Source organism: Diceros bicornis, chromosome X (assembly GCF_020826845.1).
Source record: "Diceros bicornis minor isolate mBicDic1 chromosome X, mDicBic1.mat.cur, whole genome shotgun sequence".
Taxonomy (NCBI): domain Eukaryota; kingdom Metazoa; phylum Chordata; class Mammalia; order Perissodactyla; family Rhinocerotidae; genus Diceros; species Diceros bicornis.
This window is the reverse complement of record NC_080781.1, coordinates 135,899,317-135,922,069: the sequence shown is the minus strand read 5'-3', so window position 1 is coordinate 135,922,069 and position 22,753 is coordinate 135,899,317. Positions and strand designations below refer to the sequence as shown.

The following is a 22,753-nucleotide window of genomic DNA, read 5'->3' as shown; positions in this document are numbered from 1 at the left end:
ACACCTAGGCTGTCTCCAGCTCCCTCCTACCACAAACACCACGATGACATGCATAGTATGTGTGCCCTTAGACGCAGCTCTCTCTGCAAGTTCCCTCTGGGATGTTTCCTCCCAGTGACAGGATTGCTGAGTCATAGGAAAATCAGCAGAACTTAAGTTCACTCTGTTTTTCGGGATCCTCTCAACACTGTATTAGTGTTTTCATTTCTCACATCCTCAACAATATTTGGCATCATTCACACTTCTAATTGTTGCCATTCTGACAGATGTATAGTGCCATCTCATTGGCTTTTAAATTTTTCATTCTTTGCTTACTAATGAGTTTGAGCATCTGTTCACATATTTGTTGGGCTATTTACCTCTGAGTCAAGACCTACATGTTTTAATAGCCCCCAATTAGTGTTTATGTTAATTTCTCAGTTTGCAGTTCCAGAAACCTTAAAAACTATAAATTCGGACTCCATGTCCACACAACATAGATTCGAGTTTTGATTTCCTGTAAATGACACATTTTTTTCCATTTGAATTCTGAGAGAGATGGCAAACATACTCTTCCTCTAGGCCAGTGGACAAAATTTTACTGATCATTTTAAGTCTCTAGGTTTTACGTGTTGGTCCTTGAATGAGTGTTAGAACTCCAGACCCCAGCCGATGGAGCCTATGTATGACTTAAAACCCACATAGGCCACCACCTAAGCTTCCTCTTTTTTTTTTTTTTGTGAGGAAGACCAGCCCTGAGCTAACATCCTATGCCAATCCTCCTCTTTTTTTTTTTATAATTTTATTTATTTATTTTTTCCCCCAAAGCCCCAGTATAGTTGTATGTCATAGTTGCACATTCTTCCAGTTGCTGCATGTGGGACGCGGCCCCAGCACGGCCGGAGAAGCAGTACATCGGTGCGCGCCCGGGATCCCAACCCAGGCCGCCAGCAGCAGATCGTGCGCACCCAACTGCTAAGCCACGGGGCTGGCCCCAATCCTCGTCTTTTTTGCTGAGGAAGATTGGCCCTGGGCTAACATCCATGCCCATCTTCCTCTACTTTATATGGGACGCCGCCACAGCATGGCTTAACAAGCAGTGCGTCGGTGTGCGCCCAGGATCTGAACCGGCGAACTCCGGGCCGCCAAAGCGGAGCCGGAGCACTTAACCACTTGCGCCACCGGGCCAGCGGCTAAGCTTCCTCTTATCATTGTGGTCCTGTACTTTATCCTTTAATTTCTGGCACCCATGGATTTCATTTTCTTTTAAGCTTGCTGTGCATCAAAATTCTCTTGTTATGTTTTAACAATCATTCCCGTGTTTCTGTAGAAGGAAAGAGCCATTCCTTTCAGCTCAGTCCACTGTGTTACCATATGACCCCACCTTGCAAATTTCACTATTAATTTTTTAAAAGTCTAATTAATGTCTGTAACCAAAACCTGCCGTCACAGGGATATAGAGAGTATGAGAGTACTGACAGCAGTTAGCAATGAAGGGCTGCATAACTCATGAACTTTATCTAGATCAGATTAAAAACTGAATTGCTTACCATTAGAAATATCTTTCACACTCAAAATGAATTTCGCATATTCATAAGTAGGGCTGCTACCTTGTTGAACATTTCCTCTTCTTAAATGACAGCAAAAATCAATACGTTTTCCTACTAAAAGAAGACAGATACAAAACAAGTTTACATTTGTACTTCACCATGTGCTGCAGGATTGTTTCATATGACGATTGTCTGACTTAGACTAGATTTTACAAAAATATTATTTTCTTTCCCTGAACATTAGCACTTGCATAGCTATCTGTGCTGTATCTGCAGAGTGGGGTAGCAGCTAGAACATTATTTATATAACACTAAAGCAATTATACAAAAGCTAAAATAATCAGGGTTCATGATAAAGAACAAGATTTAATGAGGATAGATTTTTTAACACTAGAAACATAATTTGTGAAATTGTAAATTAAATTAATATATGATCAACAGCTATATTGGCTCTAAGGTCTTTATTTTTATTATTCCTCTGAGTGATTGCTACCTGTCTCTTAAAATCTAAGAACTTACTACTTGAAAAAAAAATCTGTACCTGTGTACAACAAAGGAAATTCCAGAACAATCTTTCCACAGACTTCATTTTTCTCTTGATCAGGCAGAAGCCTTAATAATGTTTTACCCATGATCTCATCCTTGAGAAGGAAAGAGAGAGAGAATAAATTTTGTTATATGTGTTACTTCTGTTCACTTCCTCTTTCTCCTTACCCCCAGCAAGCTTATCATCTGCCCTGCCTCAGTCATCTTATGGTCATACCTGTTGTACCTCTAAAAGTCTGAATTCACATTACCCCACTCTACGGCCATCGCCTCCTACCTTTCTGGTGCACTCATGCAAATACCCCACCTCTCCAACAATTATTCCACACACTGAAACCTCCAGTCCATCCCTATCACATTTGCACTCAGATTTCATAGTTGATCATTATAATCACTCCCATGTGCTCTTTCTCTCTGACATAGTTCCCTGGGAAAATCTCAACTCTGGTTAATTTCAACTCGTCATCTATCCTATACCTTCACCTATGCAACTGAAGGTATACAGAGAAAAACCCACAACCATGCTGTGTATTATTTAAAATGGGCACTCAGGTCTGCCTAGAAATCATTCTACGTTTCCCTAGACAATCATCTCTTACTCTTCAGTGTGCCTGTTTCTTGCCTTTTCCTCCTTCTTCAAATATCCAACACTCCACGACCCTCCTCCTATTCAGCTCGGGATCTCATTTCTTATTTCAATTAAAAACAAAGGGGAAAGTAAACATCAACATCTCCCTGCCGCCAAATCTACCAACCTATCTGTTCCCGTAGCCAGAGACCTGTTTTCCTTTCTATTCCAATGAATAAGCATCTACCTAAGCCTAGTGCACTGCTTCTCATCCTCTCTCGTCTATTCAAGGACGCCGTTCCAGAAATTCTCCCCTAATCCCCACATCATCAAGCTTTGCCTCTCTATTAGGTCTTTCTCATAGCATGCAAAGGCTATATCAGAGATGCTATAATATCTGTCATCTTAAAAACAAAAACAACACAAAATTCCAAAAATCCAAAACCTTCTTTGACACGATATCCTCTCCTCCAGCTTGAACTACTTCTCTGGTCCACTTTAGAACAAAAATCCTTGAAAGGAACTTTACATCCTATCTCTCGTTTCTTCACCTTTCACTCTCCCTTGAAACCACACTAATCAGGTTTTTATCCTAACCACTCCACTTTTGTCAAAGTCACCAATGACCTCCACATTGCCAAATCTAATAGACAATTCTCAACCCTTGTCTTACCTAATCTCTCAGCCTTTGATACAGCTGATCCCTCCTTCTTCCTTGAAACACTTTGTTTACTTGGCTTCCAGGGCACCATACACATAAGGATACCCTTCTGCTTCAAAAGCTACTCCTTCACAGTTTTCTTTGCTGGATCTTTCTCCTCTGCCTGACTACCTGGCATTGGAGTGCCCAGGACCTAGTCATTGGACCTTTTCTCTTACTATACTGTCTCTCCGTGTAGTCTCTTCCAGTTCCATCTCATTAAATATCATCTATCTGTTAATGACTCTCAACTTCTCATCTCCAGTCCAGACTTCTCCCTGAACTCTCCTAGATAACTCAACCTAGATGTCTAATAGGATTTCAATTTTAAGATATCCAAAACATTGCACCTGATCTTTCCTTCACAAAACATGTTCTTCCCTCAGTCTTTCTCATTTCAACCAACACCACCATTTACCCACATGCTTGTCCTTGCCTTGACTTGACCCTCAAACCACAAATCCAGTCCATCAGCTAACTCTGTTGGTTCTACCTTCAAAATACATACAGAATCAGGCCACTTCTCACCACTTGGTCTAAGCCATCATCTCTAGCTTGGATTACTGCAATAGCCTTAACTGGTCTCCCTGCATCTATTTTTGCCACATCCCTGCTCTCACTCCATTCTCCATAGAGCGGCTGGAGTGAGCCATTTAAAACATAAGTCAGATCACGTTATTCCTGTTCAACACTTTCCACTGGCCACCCAAGTCATTCAGAGTAAAAGCCAAAGAACTTACAATGGCCTTTACGGCTCAATGTTCTGGTTCCTTACTGCCTATTGACCTTAGCCCCTCCCACTCTCCCTGGTGCTCACTGCATTCCAGGTACACTGAACTTCTTGCTCACATCCAAATACATCAAGCAAATAGTCACCTTAGGGCCCTTAAACTTGCTCTTCAATGTGAAACACTCTTTGCCATTTGTAATGACTTACTCCCTTACTGCATTCAAGTCTCTACTGAAAAGTATTTTAAATAGCACCAATTCTCTGATATTCTCTTCCTGCCTGTATTTCATACCACTTATCATACCTGACATTATAGCCACATATATATGTTTATCTGTTTTATTATCTGTCTCCCTCAGTAAAATGTAAATTGCTTTAGAACAGAGACCTTGGCTGTCTTATTCACTGCTACATCCTCAACATCTAGAACACAGCTTGGCACAAGTGAGTACTCAATAAATATTAGTTGAATGAATGAATAGTTCTATACCATGGAGCTGAAATATGGTGACACATGGATAAATTGAATATTAGACATTAAGTTAAGTAATGAGTTTTTAATGTGATAGGAACAAAGCAATAAACAAAGTATTCTTTGTAGCTGAATAATGGCTTTGGGTGATGAACCACAAAGTCAAATGATTTTTTAACTGATTAATATCAATAATCTATAGTCAAAATTCAGAAATACATTTCTACGGCTCATTTGTAGAAGCCAGCCTATGAGTTGGCCAATGCTCAAATTAGCAGATGGATCCTATCTCAATAAAGAAAAGGCTTGGCTCCACTCAGGGCAGAAATATTACCTTAATTTAGCAAACAAAAAGTTATGAAATTAACAGGCAATGATTTTTGACAATGCAAGTCGCACAGTAATAAACTGACTTCCCAAAAGAAAGATAGATATTTTTCATTAAACTTAACCTTTTCAATAAAAATGCTTTTATTGGTTTAGTTATAAAATAAACTCTAGGTACCAAACCAACTTATCTCTGGTCAGTAGAGGCCACTCATTCATTCATTCACCTAACGTATGATTAACAACTGCTCTGCACCAGACATTGTCCTAGGTATGTTCACCTGAACTAGCTCACTTGATACCCTTTAAGAGGAAGAATTATCCCCTATTTCATTCACAAGGAAATTAAGGCTTGTCCAATTGGTGAGATGTCACAAGTTCACAGTTGAGATTCACACCCAGCTCCATCCAACTCCATGTGCACTGTTCCTTGCACTACACCATAGCTGCCTCAAGTCCAGTTTGCACCAGGAGCAGCCAATTTGCTACTGGGCCAGTTTCTGCATTTTGGACCTTCTACATGAAATAGTTCATTATTATTTTCTTTTACTGAGTACTTAGGAGAGTTAAAAAATATAAACCTGACATGAATTCTAATTTCATTGAACACATAGTTCAGTAGGAAAGATGAGACAGGCCCAAGCAATTATGATGCAAAGTATAAAATCATACCATAACAAGAGGTACAAAGTGCTATGGCTCACCACTTCTTTCATTTGCAGAAGAATGAAGGACAGCATTGTCACTTAAAAGAGTTCAAAGCGAGCAGTCTTTTGATAGTGTACATTCCCTTGGATGGAAATAGTGGCAATGAGTTTCTATTAATTAACTACATTCTTTAAGGAAGGTGACAGTGACAACGAAGGCCTTATAATTGACCACCAACTAAAAACAATAGACATAACGATCATTCCAGTGACCTTGCTCCATAGGTACATAAAGGGCAGAAACCTGAAAGCGTTATCAACTCCACGTTATTTTTGTAAATCTTTGGCATTTGCTCTTCTTATTACAGAAGGCAGAGAGATCCAGGTACTTAGACCTTAAGGAAACAAGGATAAATACCAGTGAAGAATTAACGAGGTTTTTCAAAAGCCAAGTTCGCAAATACCTCCTAGTTGTCCCACAAATATTAGCGAGTCTCAGTCATGCCAAAAAAAGAATAAAGGAATTTACTCCACTCCATGACATTTACTGAGAATCCAGGCAAGAGGCGTCTTTTTTTTTTTTTTTTGTGAGGAAGTTCAGCCCTGAGCTAACATCCGATGCCAATCCTCCTATTTTTTGCTGAGGAAGACTGGCCCTGGGCTAACATCTGTGCCCATCTTACGCTACTTTATATGGGACACCGCCACAGCATGGCTTGACAAGTGGTGCGTTGGTGTGCGACGGGGATCCAAACCTGCGAACCCCGGGCTGCCGAAGCGGAGCGTGCCCACCCAACCGCTGCGCCACCGGGCCGGCCCCAAGAAGCGTCTTTTTGCTGGCAGAGACATTCACATTACACATGCATTAGAAAACTGTTCAACTGTATAGGGCACCGGGAAGGATAAGAGCCTCTGTATGAGATTTAGACTGCATCCTGAATCAAACAAGACTCATCACTAGTAATTCTCTACTGTGCTGTAAACTTCGCAGGGAGAACAGAGCAAAACTCACCCCAATTATCATGAATTAACCATATACCTATGTTCAAAACCTAATAAAGTCTCCTAAAAAATGCTGAAAAATTCTTTCCATGATGAAACGTGTATTAAAGTTTCATTTGTTTAAGAATTGTAAAAGAGAACAACTATATGTAAATCCCTAGTTTTAATTTTCCTTTTTTTGCAGGGGCAGAGGAATGATGAAGTAGGGTGAGTAGGAGGGCAGGCTGCTAGAAAGAGGGTGTAATGACTACAAGTTTTTCCAAAAGAAAAACTGTCAAGGAAATGAGTGGTTGGGAAGATCTGATGGCAGATTTCAGATATAGGTTTAATACCATGATGATGATAATAGCCACCACTTTAGTCATGGTATGTGTTATAAGATCATAACCTGGACTCTTCCCTTCTTTTTGTCACACCCCCATCCAGTCCATCAGCAACACTTATTTTACCTACAAAACACTGACTACTTCCACGTCCACCTTAATTAATGCAATCCCTCACCATCTATTGCCTGGACTATTGCAGTAGCTTTCCAAGTGGACTCCCTGCTTCCATGCCTGCCCTGATAGCCTATTCTTAACACAAGAGCCAGAGAGATCCTGGTAACACTTAAGTTCAGATCATTTCCTTCATCTGCTACAACCCCACAATAGCTTCCTCCCACCTCAGAGGAAAAGGCAAAGTCATTACAATGGCCCTAAACAAGGTGGACCTCTGTTACGGCTCTGTCCTCATCACCTCTTAGTACTTTTTCCTTTGCTCACAGCACTACAGTCACGGTGGCTTCTTTACCATACCTTTTCCACACCAAGCATGTTCCTGCTTTCAGGCCTTCTCACTTGCTTTCGCTTCTGCCTGGCACACACTTGCTCCAGTTATCTGCGTGACTCACACAACTCACTCCGTTCAGGTCTCTGTTCAAACGTCACCTAATCAGACAGGCCTTCACCAACAAGACCATTTGTAATAGCTCACCTCTGGTCACTCTCTAAGTAATATTTTTCCCCATTTACAGATGAGACACTAAAACTCATGTACTTAGTAAGTGATAGGGCTAAATTTCAATCTCCAGATTATTTGACTCCAAAGACCAAATCTTTCCACCCCATCATGCTATCGGTTTAGAGTTGCCCAATAGACAGAGGAGCCTTGATTTTTAATGAAACTGTAGATTCCTGGAGCCAGGCAGATACTCTAGAAATGGATTGGTTTCCATATTAATATAAGACGGGTGCTTTATAAAATGAAATTTTTAATCAAATCTTGGAAAAAAATTGCATGTTGTTAAAAATCAAGAAGAGTTATGATTTGAGGAAAAGTGTGAAATTGTGCCTCAGGTATAGCTCTTTTTAACCCTGTTTTATAAGAACATAACTTAATTCCCAGTAAATGTTTATGTACAGACGTAATAGTTATAGCTCTATTTTTAAGTACATCAATCTCAGGTAATCAAGTCCATGGTTTAAGATTAGTTGTTCAAACCCATGTTCCAGACACCTCTACCTTAGGGTGACCGTGTATGTGTGTGTTTGAGGGTGTGTGTATGTGTGTGCGTGATACCTCATATGTTGAAAGGTGAAAGACTCTCTTGAGAGTGAAAACTCTGAACCAAAATACATAACGAAACAAGGATAATATAACTAACACCATCACTGAAAAATCCTCATGTAACAGGAAAAAGTCATTAGTTGTAGTCAATGACCAATGTGGTTTAAGTAATATCTAATACCACAAGAATTTTAGCAGTTTTCTGGTCTCCACTATAACAAAATTTAATCTGTAATGCATCATACTCATACATTCTTTCTTTTAATGTAGATTTAATAAGACCATTCCCCTTTCACAATATAAGTACTCCAAAGTCCAATTCAATGAATCTCTCTAATGTTTGCATTTTATTCAGCTGTTTTCAGATCCTACAAATATAAGCTGGATTTGAAAGTGTAAACTGTTTTCTAAAAGAAAGGAAGAATATGAAAAATAAAGAAATGGATCATAGTATCCGTAAATAAAGAGAAACGAGTAGAAAATCTCTCTGAGTTTCCAAGTGGGCCATGGAACATGCCGGCTGAAACAGTATAACTAGTGGAATAAGCTTCTAATCAATCCATTTCTAACTTAGCTACAGGGTAGTTTAACAAAATTTCTACAAATTTACATGTTCCAAACTTGATTGCTATAGATCTCTGGGTCAAGGTTTGCCAAGTTCTTGAGACAACTCTGTGGAGTGAAGAATATGCAATGAAAGCAACAATCCAGATATGACTAACACAACGAGCCAAATGACAGAGATTTCAGGGGTGGTGGTGATGGTGGATGTAGTGTACATAGCCCCTCTTCACACACATGCATCAGTGGAATATGAAGGTACGTAGTACTTTCATATTTAAGCGATATATTTGGTAGGTGTGCAGCCTAAAGATCCAAAAACACTTTTAGTAAATCATATATTCTAAGTCAATGGTGCTATGAAGATAGAGAAAGCTTTCCTGACAGGGGCGTAGTAACCCCAAAGGGCTCAGGAATGAGTGACCATTTTGGACACCAGAGATCCTGACTACAACTCACGTATAGGTGTCTTCGGCAATACTTACAACATGGCTAATCTATGCAATCATTTCTATATATTTTTTCTAAATGAGATCATAATTTGTTCTTCAATACAAAGAAACAAAAAGCAAATCAGACCTGGAAATGGATGCCACGAGCCAGCATGAACAAATCATGACTTTCGTTGTCTAATCAATATGTGATAGGCTCTGAAAAAAATGAACAAAATCAAACACATCCATCCCAGTGAAGGCTGCCTTGCAAAGCAGCTGCCCTGCGGACTATCCACTGATTCTGAGGAGACTGCCATTTCAAAAAGCACACTCTTCTTTGGAGATTGCCTTCAGGGGCACTTTACAAACCACACAAACACACATGCACACACACACACAACGTATTTCATTATCTCATATCAGTTACTTTTATAGATTTAAAACTGAAACCAATGGAGACGACAATAAAACAGGTGCACATTTTGACAACATTGAGAACGTCTTCTCTGGTGAGTTATATGCTCCTGAAAACAAATAATGAACCCCTAAACAGCAAACAGCTTTCCCAAAAGCTGGAAGAACTTACTGGTAAATAGCCAAGGAGAGAAGAGATATTTTCATCCACGAAAATTATCACTCCATCTGTGCTCAGTATTATCATAAAGCCATCTAATGACTAATGAAGAGAGAACAATAAGGTAAGTAAATAGGGGAACAATAATAAAATGACAACTTTATTTCTAAATGTGTTAATAATTATAAGAGCACACTGAAAATGTATTGTGGTCCTTAAATATCAATAAAGCAGGCACAGACTTAATTAAAATTCCATTATTCTGCCTCCTACACAGAATCTACTTAACCTTAAGCATGAGATGTTTATCAAATGATGTGTCACTTAGACAAACAAATTTCAATGTACACCCAATTAACACAAAACTCTCCAACACAAACTAGGAAGATTCATTTCCGTGTGTAGGTTGTTTCACATTTAATTCAAAATAAATTTCAAAAACACTAAGAACATTTTGGAGAGCATTTTCATTTGTGGTTAGTTGGTCATCTACTTATAAACATGGACATTACCATTGCCTTCCTGCTAGATAATGGATATTATATATATAATGTAGGAGACAAATGCCTCCTGGTAGCAAACACCTAAAATGATGAATAAAATATATAAAAATTTATAGGACCGAGCTTATGGGAAAGTAATGGAAACAATCTGATATCAGAAACGACTAGAACATGGAAATGAAGAGGTAAGGGGATACTGGAACCTGTATTTGCTTGGGAATATCTGTACGACACTGATGGCATAGAGCTGAGGGGACAGAAAGCAAAGCCGCCTGCACAAGGTGGGAGGTAAAATCAAAGACTCCTGCATAAAGCCAGGCCTCTCAAAGGGTAACACTCTCAGCAGGCAAAACAGAAAGATCTTATCCAGCAAAGAGAGACAGGGAATGAGCATGCCTGCCTCAGCCTCAGCTCTGGCTAGAGAAGAAAAAGAAAAACTAGTCTCATCTGGGAATTGCTAAACAGAAGACCCCACACACACAGATTTAGAGCTGAAACTCACATACTACCTGTGTAGCCCTCAACACCCCAAGCCTATCATTTACTTTAAAGTGGTCTTGACCCCAGATATCTGGTAAAAACAAATTCAAATCATCTCTAGAGAATTACTTTAAAACCAGGGCTCAAAGAATTCAGGCAGATAATGTTCCAAATAGCATGGACTTATAATAAAATATTAATAAACACAGGAAGAAATGAAACACCGTGAACGAAGACAGTATAAAAAATAAAATGCAGATTCAGATTAAAAAACAGCAAATACTGGAATTATCAGAGATAGAATATAAAATAAGCATGCTTCATGTGCTTAAATAAATAACAAAGGGTACTGAAAATACGAAGAAGGAACAAGAGACCAAAACTGATGAAGCAGATGTGAAAAATAATCAAACAAAATGCCTAGAAATGAGATTATCATCAAAAATAAAAATTCATTGTATAAGTTAAATAGCATGTTAGAACATAGCTGGAAAGATAATTTTTGAATTGGAAGATAGAGTTGAAGAAGTGACTCAGACTGCAACACACAGAGACATAGGAATGAAAAATAAGAGAAATTAAGTGACACGGAGAGAGTGAGAAACAGCACTACACGTTTTACACATGTTCACTTTATTTCTCACTACTCAGTGAAAGAGAGATATTTTTACCCATTGTACAGAGAAAGAAATCAAGGCTCAGAGACAGTAACTCTCTCAAGGACACACAGCAAGTAAGTGACAAAGGCACAATTCATATCCCCATCTGTTTGACTCTAAAGACCATGGGCATTCAGGCTTTAGTTTGGGCCTTTGAACTTAGTGAAATTAACCAGTTCCCTTGGAGATAGAAACCATAAACACCTCATGTCCTTGAGAAAAAAATAAGACTTGAAGGCTTAACAATCTATTTTGAACGAGTCTACCAGATAATTACTTAACTTGCCACTAACCTATGCAAAGACTTGTTCGTATTTGTTGTCATTCGAGATCAGTGGTTTTCAAAACTCAGTTGGCATAAGAAGCATCTGGGGAGCAGGTTAAAAATGTAGGCACCTGGCCCCTACAAGGCTTGAGATTCTGATTCAGACAGTTTAAGGTGGGTCCCAGGAATCTGTATTTTTACTAAGCTCCCTAGGTAATTCTGATATGCATGGTCTCCTAGCCACACTTAAACACTATTCTTTATCTTCTATTGCACATATTATACATATGAAGTAATCAAAGAACAAACCCCCTCTTACTTGTAGTGTCATATGGTTGAAGTTTTCATAGGTATGGAATGATGGAATCCAATTAGATTCTTCGGTAGAGGTTTCTGGATTGTCTTTGCCTTTTTAGAAAAAGGAAAAAAAGATAGCAAACTGTCACATTAAAATGATTAGCTATGGGTACTAGAATTTTCAAAATTATAGTTAATTTTAGAGAAAAGACTCATGAGAAAATGCTGAGTGCTGATGAAGGATCTGATGTAGACTAACTGCTTATAAATTATCATAAACATAGAAGTGTTTGGAATTGAAAAAGATCATCTAACTAAATTTCTGCTAAACACATTATGACCTCTCCAACAACTTAGGATTTTCTACCGCCAGTTCTTTCCTTTTCTTTGACTTCTTAAAGTCTTCTGAATTCTACCAAAACCCAGTATTCATAATATGCCAGATAAGCTACAGGCTGTGTCAAGGGCTCTAGGCATACCCAGACACTTAAAATCTCCCCAACTCCTGGCTAAAACAGAGTATTCCACAATTTAGTTTCATCTAATTAAGCTTTTGGCAAGGGCCCTTAACTAGAAAATCTTTAAGCCCTATCTTGTATCTCTTCAAAGCTCTTGACACTGTTCTATATCCCATCCAGCCTTCTCCATTCTTCAAGGTTTTCTGGTTTTCCCCATGAGCAGTGTTTCTGCTCCTGTGCTCACTCAGAGTCTTTGCTAGCAACCTCTCCACCTCTCCACCCTCCCCCAGGGAGGCGGAGGTGGTGCCCCTCTCCACCTTCCCCAATGCCACCTACTCCACTAACTTCTCTAACTCAGGGACTCCACTAACACAGCCCTCCAGCCTCCAGTTATTTTAATGCATGTCAATAAACGTTAGTTTCTTCTCCTCACAGAAAAGTTAGGGACCCATGGCACACAGATCAGGGTTAGAGACCCTGAGCCCTATTAAAATGTTAAACCTCTGACAAAGATAATTCTGAGAGTAGCACTTGCTTTCTTAGTGGGTATGAGTCTCAGATACTTTGCTATGACTAGATTCAGATAGAAGGAGGCCAAGCATGAGCAGGAGAGCTCCAGAACCCTCACTAAAGAGGGGAGACAAGGGTGTGTAACTGCACGGGACGTAGAAATCATATGAAAAAGAATCCACACCAGTTACACAACTACCTCAAGATCAGTGTGCCTGACCACTGTCCCAGCCTGAAAACTCAATTCCGGTCACAGTTCCTCAAACTCAGGAAACAACCTCTGACATTCTCCCAAAGCTAATTTCTGAAGTCGTTTCCCCATTGACCTTCAGCTCCACCTAGTGACATTCATCTCCTACACTCGCTCCAAAGAAATAAAAACGACAGAAGAGAGTCCATATATTTCCAAGAAAAGAAAACCGATGTATTTTATCACTCAATCATAAAAGGCTTTTTCACCTTACCCACAAACTTGTTGTTGTTTTGCTTCTAAGGCAGGCACCATATCCAGTTCTTCACTATAACCCCAGTGAGCAGCATAGTACTTAACTCACAATAAGGACTCGGTAATTCTTGTTAAACTGAACCTCATTCATTCACTTACTTAACTAATATTTACTGCACTCCTACTATGTATCCTACTCTGTTTTAGAGGCTCAGGATACAGTATGAACAAGACAAATAAGGTGACTGTCTTTTGTGTCTTACAGACTGGTGGGAGGGAGAGACAGATAATGAACACATAGACAACGGAACCAATAATTTCATATATCTTTAAGTGCAATAATTTAGACTGGGTGATCAAGGAAAGCCTTACTGAGAAGGTAACATCTGAGCCAAGATCTGAATGACAGGAAGACCTGGGAGCAAAACCTCTCAGACAGAGGAAGCAGTAAGCACAAAGCAAGGCAGGCAATAATTTGGCCTATATAAATAACAGACGGGAGGCCAAAGGAGCTACAGTAGGGTGACCAAGAGATAGAGTAGTAGGAAATAAAGTCTGACAGATAGGCAGGATCAGATCATGTAGGGTATACCAAAATGAACGTGAAGTGCTTTTAAGCGAGAGAGTGACACATGTTTTTAAAAGATCACTGTAGCTGTTTGTGGAAAACTGATCAAATTGGGGAGCAAGGGAGGAAGCAGAGAGTCTAGCGAGGAAGCTTCTCCAAAAGCAACAGATGATGGTGGCCTGGATTAGGTTGGTACACCAAGGCTAAGGGAATGGGGAGAAGTGAATGGATTTGAGATATATTTTAGAGGTGAAGCCAAAGGATTTGCTGATGGATTGGGTGAGGGGGTGAGATAAATGGAGGACACAAGAATGATTTCTAGATTTTTAGCTTGAGCAGCTAGAAGAATGCCTGGGGGTACCAGTTTCTGAAATGGGGAGACCCAGGGTGGGGGTGTGACAGGCAATGGAACAGAGAGGGATCAAGAGTTCCTTTATGGCCATGTTAACTTTCCTGTTAAATATCCAGGTGAAGAAGTCACATAGGAAACTCTCTTGCTGATTGAATAATGAGTATGATTCTCAAGCATGGAGCTCAGGTAGGAGGTCAGGGTCAGACAGATTTAACAAGTGGGGGTCACTGACATCCAGGTAGCATTTCAAATTAAGGGACTGGATGAGATTACTTGGGAAATGAGTGTAGAAAAAGAAGAGAAAAGGTCTGAGGACTGAACCCTGGGGCACACTAATTGTTATATTTCTCACAATAACATTACAAATGAATATATCTGAAAAAGTTACAAAAACATTCTGTGAAGTAGGGGTATGCAAAGAAAGACAGGGAAGGAGTGACCAATGAGCTAGGAGAGAAACCAAGTGAGTGTGTTATCCTGGAAGCCAAGAGAAAAGTGCGTCAAGGAGGGAGTGGTCACCTGTCCAATGCTTTTGAGAGGTCAAGAAAGATGAGGACAGCTAAGGGACCAAAGAATTCAGCAATGTGGAGGTCACTGTTATTCCTGACAAATGTAGTTGTACTGGAGTGGCAGGAGCTCCAGCCTCAGTGAAGTGGGCTGAGGAAAGAATGGGGCACGAGGAAGTGGAGACAGTCTATACAGTCAGTTCAAGAAGTTTTGCTGTGAAGGGGGCACAGAAATAGGGGAATAGCTGGAGATATCATGGAGTCAAAATAATATTTTTTTTTAAAATAAGAGGTTTTTACAGAATGATTACATGTTTATGGGCATAAGCTACTCAGATGTTTTGAGTTAAACCTACTTGAGTATTATAGGTACTGTTTTACACCCTCAGGGCCATGCTTCCCTTAGCAACATTTGCCATATGCCTTCAAATGCCTAAGATACAGAAATTTGCATTATTATTGCCCAGTATACTTTTATTGATTCTCATTTCCTTGTTCCACTTTTGCATGAACCTCAATAATATTTTCAGCATTGACCATAAATAAATTAATGAATGGAGAGAAACTAAATATCTGTGTATTAAAAGGTACTTCAGGACATCTTCTAGTCATCAATCCCTCCCAAAGATGTTTGAGGTAAAGGGAGAGAGCCAACTGTCTCACCCACAACTAATTTTCAACATGGCTAAGCAAAAAGCTATAAGAATGGGTTGGAGTGCTCAGATCAAACCTTCCTCCTGCGACACAGCAGTAGTGCTCTGCGCTGTTTTAGATCTGTCTCCTTTTACAGGATAGCCATGAGTTTGCAGTAGGGTGCGCAGTTCTGTGAAAAAGGTTTTGAAGCGGTCCTTCTCTTTATTTTCTGACGTATTAGGTGAATCCCTAATTGACAAAAAACAATCAGGGTTATTAATGGTAAGGGGAGGGCTAGAATTCAAATGGTGGAACAATAGATGGAAAGAAATAAGAAGAGAGAATGGGAGACGTTAACATCAACATTTGAGCAAAAATCCAGTCCCTCAATCACTCATAGGACAACAATAACTGTCAATATTAAAACAAGGAAATGAAAGCCAATCTCATCTCCCTTAGACTGTGAGGCCCTTGAGGTAGGGGCCAGATCTGTCTCTATGCCTTCCATAGCAAAGCCCAGCATAATGTCTGGCACAGTGGCCTAAGAACTATATAAAATAAGTCCAAATTAATTTGAATTTAATGGTGGGTCTTTGTTCCACCATATATTCTTACCTGCTTTTATAAGAGTACTTCTGATTAAAGAAAATTCTTCCTAAATGATCTATAATTACTCAAGAGGCTCTCTCAAAGCCAATGCCACTTCTCAGAGAGAAGGCTGAGCAATGAAATGCTAATTGAGATTTTTTTTTTTTACACCTTTAAAAAACATAGATGATGCTGAAAAATTTTTTTTTGATCAGTGAGCTGAAATTTATTTTAGATGCTTGAACTGAAAAAAATAAGGTAATTTATCTTCTCAAACGTAAATGAATGTAAGTTCTAGGCAAGCCAAGGCCCCAAAACAAGCTTCTAAACCTATCAGGGAGTGTAGCCTATTTATTTAGTGTCAGCTCTGGGCAGCCACTGTGCAAGGCATGGAGGACACAGTTTGATGCGGGAGGCTGTCAGATACATAGGTAATACACTAAGTATTATAATAGAGTTGGAGCTAGGGGTTATGGAAAACCCACTAGAGACCAAATTTCCCTGAATGAGTCAGGTTTCCCTGAGGAAGTAGGATTTTGCTGGACATGAAATGGGAACAGAGGACAGGGGACTGGCCTTTGACAGAAATATCAGTCAGTTATGTGCTCATACCTCTGCTCTTTTTCTCTGCCATCCTCCTCCATTATTCAGTGATGTAACAAAGAATTCTGAAATCAAAATGGAGCAACGTTTTACTAAGAAATCAGTCTATGATGAATCACAGTAAAGCATTAAGACTAATCAAAATTCTCAAATGCATAGCAACTTTGTCTCAAGGAATGCCCACTTCTTTTAAAGATAGAATTTCATTAGTACCAACAAACCTCTCATACATTAGGAAAATGTTGAAGACTTGCTCTATTGTGTGGTCCCCAATGAATGTTTGTCACAATAACATTACAAATGAATATATTTGAAAAACTTACAAAAACGTTCTGTGAAGTTACACAACTTAATCCAAAAGTCAAGTATTTGTAGGTTTGATTCCATACCCTTAAATTCCTTTAACTTCTTTAGCTTTAATTCTTCTAACTTCAAGAACACTTAATGAAACAAAGACAGATGTGGCTTGAAAGCTTCATATCTGGACACTACATCATGTCTCAATAGACCAATCTGCATTTATTGCTGATATCACAGAAATCCTGGGGATATAAAAAATGGCCCTGAAATCACCGGAGTCCTCTGTTTTGAATTGTATAGTTAGACTCACACTTCACCTCAAAGACAAAGCCTCAAGGTAGAAATAAATGACATTCAAATACATGTGAGTTAAATAAGAAGAAACAGTTAAAATATAGCAAACATCCTTTAAATCCTCTCAAGAAGGTAAGGGAAAGCTCAGGGGTCAAACACTGGGAAGACACTGAAAACCAAAGCTGGTTAGTACACCAGCCTGCACTGCTGTGGGGATGGGGATGCATAGCTATGCAACAAAGGAGCGTGGGTATTAAGGCCCTCTTGGGTGAAGGAGAATCCAAGCAGGGAACTGAACCTAAAACCTACCACCTCCTCCCTACATATAGGCAAGACTCCCAGAGGCTACAATTTCATTTAAAAAATCCTCCCACCAACAAAGAGAAAATACAAGGAAGTTTGTCTGTCTGAACACATTCTCTGGGTGGGAATAAAAAGGTGCTACTAGACTGAATCAACCTTAAGGTTTCAGGAGAAGCAAAGACAAACCCATTCTGGAGAGATACTCTCTAAAGCCAGTTTTCACGGAATTTCCACAGATAAGGCACCACTGAAGATGAGCTCACCATCCAAAATTGGAAAATACATGAGGAAACAATCCACCATATGCCAGAATTAGGACACACATACACATCCTCAGCAGTATGAAACCTCCAAGAACTTCAAATTAAAATACTTGAAAGCCATTATAAAATAATTGTTTAAAATATTAAAAAAAAACTAAATGGAACTGAAAATATGAGAACAGACCAGGTAGATGCGAAAAAGAACAACAGAGAAATTTTATAAAGACATATTCAATGAAATTAATTTCAAAAGGATGGATTAAGCAACGCATTAAGATAAATCAGATGAGAAAATCAATAAATGGAATATAGATATGAAGAAATTTACCGTATTGCCTTTACAGAGAAATAATGAAGTGGAAAAAATGAAACAAGAGGTTATGAAACATGAAGGACAGAAGGGGAAGGCCTAATATATATCTAATAGGAGTTCCAGATGAAGAGAATAGCACGAATGGGAGACAGGCAGTGAAGAGATAATGGCTGAAATTTTTCCAGAATGGAAAATGTGATCCAATCTGGATAAAACGACATCACATGAAAAGATGTTCAACATCACTAATTATTAGGGAAATGCAAATCAAAACTACAATGAGCTATCACCTCACGCCTGTTAGAATGGCTATAACTCACCAGACAAGAAATAACAAGTGTTGGGGAGGATGTGGAGAAAAGGGAACTCTCATACACTGCTGATGGGAATATAAACTGGTGCAGCCACTATGGGAAACAGTATGGAGATTCCTTAAAAATTAAGAATAGAACTACCATATGATTCAGCTATTCCACCATTGGGTATTTATCCCAAGATAATGAAAACATCAATTCAAAAAGATATATGCACCCTTATGTTCACTACAGCATTATTCACAATAGCCAAGATGTGGAAGCAATCTAAGTGCCCATCAATGGACAAATGGATAAAGAAGCTGTGGTATATATACACCATGGAATACTACTCAGCTATAAAAAAAGGTGAAACCTTGCAATATTTGCAACAACATGGATGGACCTTGAGGCTATTATGCTAAGTGAAATAAGTCAGATGGAGAAAGTCAAATACCATATGATTTCACTCATAAGTAGAAGATAACTGCAACAAACACATAGACACAGAGATTAGACTGGTGGTTACCAGAGGGGAAGTGGGGAGGGAGGAGGGCGAAAGGGGTGATAGGGCATATGTGTTCGGTGACAGATAGTAATTAGTCTTTGGTTGGTGAACATGACGTAGTCTACACAGAAACTGGAATATAATGATGTACAGCTGAAATTTATATAATGTTATAAATCAATGTCACCTCAATAAAAATTAATTAATTAAAAAAACACATCTAGAAACATCATAGTGAAATTTCAGAACATGAAAGATGGCTAAGCCATTCTAGGCCATAAGACAGATCAACAAATACCAAATAATAATATCATACAGACCATATGCTCTGGCCCTAATGTCATTGAATGAGAAATCAAGAACAAAAGGATAATAAAAACCCCTGTAGTCTTGGATATTTAAAACAATAGCAACAACAGCAACAAAATTTTCTAAGTAGTTCTGAAAATCAGAAAATAGTCACAACTGAAGTATTGTAAGAATACTACACATTAAAACCTGTAAACTGTAGCTAAAGCAATACTGAGGAATTTACACCCTTAAATGCTTATTAGAAAAAAATGAAAATAAATGAGCTAAGTAGTCAACAAAACAAATTGTAAAAATAAGAGTAAAGCTAAATAAAAGAGAAGCAAGGAAATAATAAAGATAGGACCAGAAAACAACACAATAAAAATAAATATAAAACAGAACAGATCAAAAAATCTGTTTCTTAAAAACACAAAATAAAAAATATTGTGCTACTAGATTGATCAAAAATAAAGAAGAAGATACATTTTGGAATGAAAAGTGCATACCTATGAATAAAAGAGATGTTAAAAAGCAGTATGATCAACCATATGCCCATAAACGTGAAAACAGAGACAAAATAGAATATTTCCTAGACAAAAGCGTTTTACTCAAATATTTAACAGTAGAAAGAAAATCTGAATAAATCCTATAAATGTAAAGAAATTCAGTCATTAAAAATTTATCCACAGAAAAACTACTTAACCAAACCTAAACAAAACAGCCCCAATGGTTTCACAGATGGATACTTCCAAACATTTTAATAACAGGTTATCTCATATTTCATGCAAATTATGCCAGAAAACAGTCAAAGAGAGAAGATAACCATCCAACTCATTTTATAATGCTAATACATTCTTTATACCAAACCAGAATAGGGCAGCATCAGAAGGGAAAATTTTATAAGCCAATTTTATTTATGATCCACTTTCAAAATCCTAAATAAAATTACCAAACCCAAAACAGCAGAGTATTTAAAAACTTGGGCTAATTCCAGAAATACCAGGATAATTTCACATCAGAAAAAAACATAATTCAACGTATCAGACAAAAATAAAAAGAAAATGTGATCATCTTATTAGATGCAGAAAACACGTTTGATATAATTCAATATACATATACGAATTTTAAAAATAGTCTTAACAGACTAAGTATAGACAGGACTTTCCATAATCTGATAAGGGGAATCAATCAAAAACATACAAATATCAAGCTTAAAAGTGGAACATTAAAGGAATTCTTTAGATTCAGGAAAAAAACAAGGATGGCTGCTAAAACATTGGATTTATAGTACTAAAGGTAGTAACCAATGCATGAAGATAAGAAAAACAAATAAAATGAACAACTGCTGGAAAGTAAAAATAAAACAGTCCTCATTCATAAACACTATGATTATCTACATAGGAAATCCAAGAGATTCTACAGTTTACTAGAAATAATAAAATAGTTCAGCAAGGTTGCCACGTACAAGATTAATATTTAAAAATTAATTTTGTTCCTAGAGAACAGCAACCAAAATTAGAAATTTTTATTTTTTAAAAATAGAATAGCAACAAAAATTTATAGAGACTACTGCTTATGGCCATGGAATAACTGATATGGGAATAGCCTTCTTGCCATGAACAACTAGAAAACTGGACAAATTATAGGAAGTACCTGTTTAGATACACTGACAGCAGGCAGCACATACCTGCTGTCCCTGAAGTAAAAGCAAAAACGAGATGAGGCCTACAACAATCCTCACTTTCTGCCTAAAAGTACTTCCAGACCCCAGTTCAGGGGCCACAATCCCAAGCAGAGTACAGCAATCTCACTAAAATTGAGACAGAAATAAGAGTTCAGGAATGCCGAGATGGCTGGAATTTGTGGAGAATATCAGAAAGAAAGGAGCTAAGGCAAGAAAAAAAAAGTTCCAGAAATGTGCAAATAAGATCAATCCAAGAACCACCACCAGGGAAAGGACAAATACCATGAATCCAAAACTCAACAATAATCACAGCTTACACAGGGCTGAAAGACCCTGGAGTTTCATCCTGCAGAGTGGAGAAAAAAGCCTGAAAAAATGGATAGAGCATCAGTGTGGGATAATATCAGACAATCTAAAATATACGTAATTGGATTCCCAGAAGAGGAAGGCAAATATATATATATATATATGAACAATGGCCATTTTTTCCCATACTGGATGAAAAATATAAACTCATATACTCAAGAAGCTCAGTGAATCCAAGAGAATAAACACAATGAAAAACTCACCAAGGCACATCATAAACAAATTGCTAAAAAGCAATTATGAAGAGAAAAACTTAAAAGCAAACAGAAATAAAAGACACATTTAACATAGGGGAAAAAACAATGTCCTTTTGTCTGACTTCTCATCAGAACAACCCAAGCAAAAAAATAAAAAGAAACATCTTTAAAGTGCTGGGGGTGGGGGGAATCAGCCTAGAATTCTATATCCAGCAAAAATATGCCCTTCAAAGAAATTGAAGGTAAAATAGAGACATTTTCAGATGATCAAAATCTGAAAGAAGTCAAGGCCAGCGTACCAGCACTACCAGAAATGTTAAAGGAAGTACTCCCCAGGCAGAAGGAAAAAATACCAGATGAAAACTCACATCTACATAAAGAAATGAAAAGCACTGGCAATAATATATATGTGGATAAATACAAAAGACTTTTTTCATCTTTAATTTCTTTAGAAGATAATTAAAATAAAAGCAAAGGACTATAGGGCTTATAATATATGTAGAAGTCAAACCTATGACAATAATAACACAAAAGACAGGAGGGTGGAAAATAAAAATCTACTGTTGTAAGGTTCTTACATTATACATGAAATGACACAATATTAAATCACAGCAGACAGAAATAAATAAAAGATGTACACTATAAACTGCCTAAGGCAACAAATAAAACACCCACGAGATACAGATTATAAATCAAAAGAGATAACATTAAATACGAATTAAATACTCATTTAATGCAAAAGAAAGCAGAAAAAGAAGACAAAGAGAAGAAAGATCAAATGGGACAAACAGAAAACATAAGCAGGATGGTAGACTTAAACCTAACCATATTACTAATTATATTAACTGTCGATGGACTAAAGACACAATTGTAAAGTCTAGGATTGTCAAAACTGGATAAAAAGTAAGGCCAAATTACATGTGTCTACAGGATACTCACTTTAATTATAGAGACAAAGATAGGTTACAAGTAATACGATAGAAACATATACACTATGTAACCCTAAGGATAAAAAGCTTGAGTGGCTAACTAATATCAGATAAAGTATACTCCAGGATAAGGAATAGTAGTAGGGAAAAAGGAGGACATGCCATAATGATAAAGGAGTCAATCAAGAAGACACAGCAATCCTAAATAGGTGTACATCTAATTACAAACCTTCAAAATGAAGTGCAAACTGAAAGAAGAAAGAAACAAACCCACAATTACAGCTGGTGAGTTCAACACTCCTCTATCATTAATCAACAGAACAAGTCAACAGGAAATCAGTAAGGATATTGAAGACCTCTACACCAACAGCAAACTTGGCCCCATTTGTTTATAGAACACTGCGCTAAGGAACTGTAGAACACACATTTTCCATTCTGTATATAATAGTCATAAAGATTCAAAATATGCTAGGCCATAAAATCAGTTTCAGTAAATCTAAAGCATTA

General features: G+C 38.0%; 1 protein-coding gene across 1 annotated transcript in view; it reads right to left on the bottom strand.

The window, feature by feature from the left end:
* The window catches only part of LOC131400398 (circadian clock protein PASD1-like), a 76,739-nt gene extending 60,193 nt beyond the window's left edge, over nucleotides 1-16,546 (bottom strand). The window contains exons 1-6 of the mRNA XM_058535132.1: nucleotides 16,515-16,546; nucleotides 15,412-15,563; nucleotides 11,865-11,953; nucleotides 9,651-9,740; nucleotides 2,071-2,170; nucleotides 1,530-1,643 (exon numbers count right to left, since the gene is read on the bottom strand). Coding sequence (XP_058391115.1) covers nucleotides 1,530-1,643; nucleotides 2,071-2,170; nucleotides 9,651-9,740; nucleotides 11,865-11,953; nucleotides 15,412-15,563; nucleotides 16,515-16,546 — 577 coding nt within the window. The remainder of the gene's footprint in view (nucleotides 1-1,529; nucleotides 1,644-2,070; nucleotides 2,171-9,650; nucleotides 9,741-11,864; nucleotides 11,954-15,411; nucleotides 15,564-16,514) is intronic.
* Nucleotides 16,547-22,753: the final 6,207 nt, after the last annotated feature.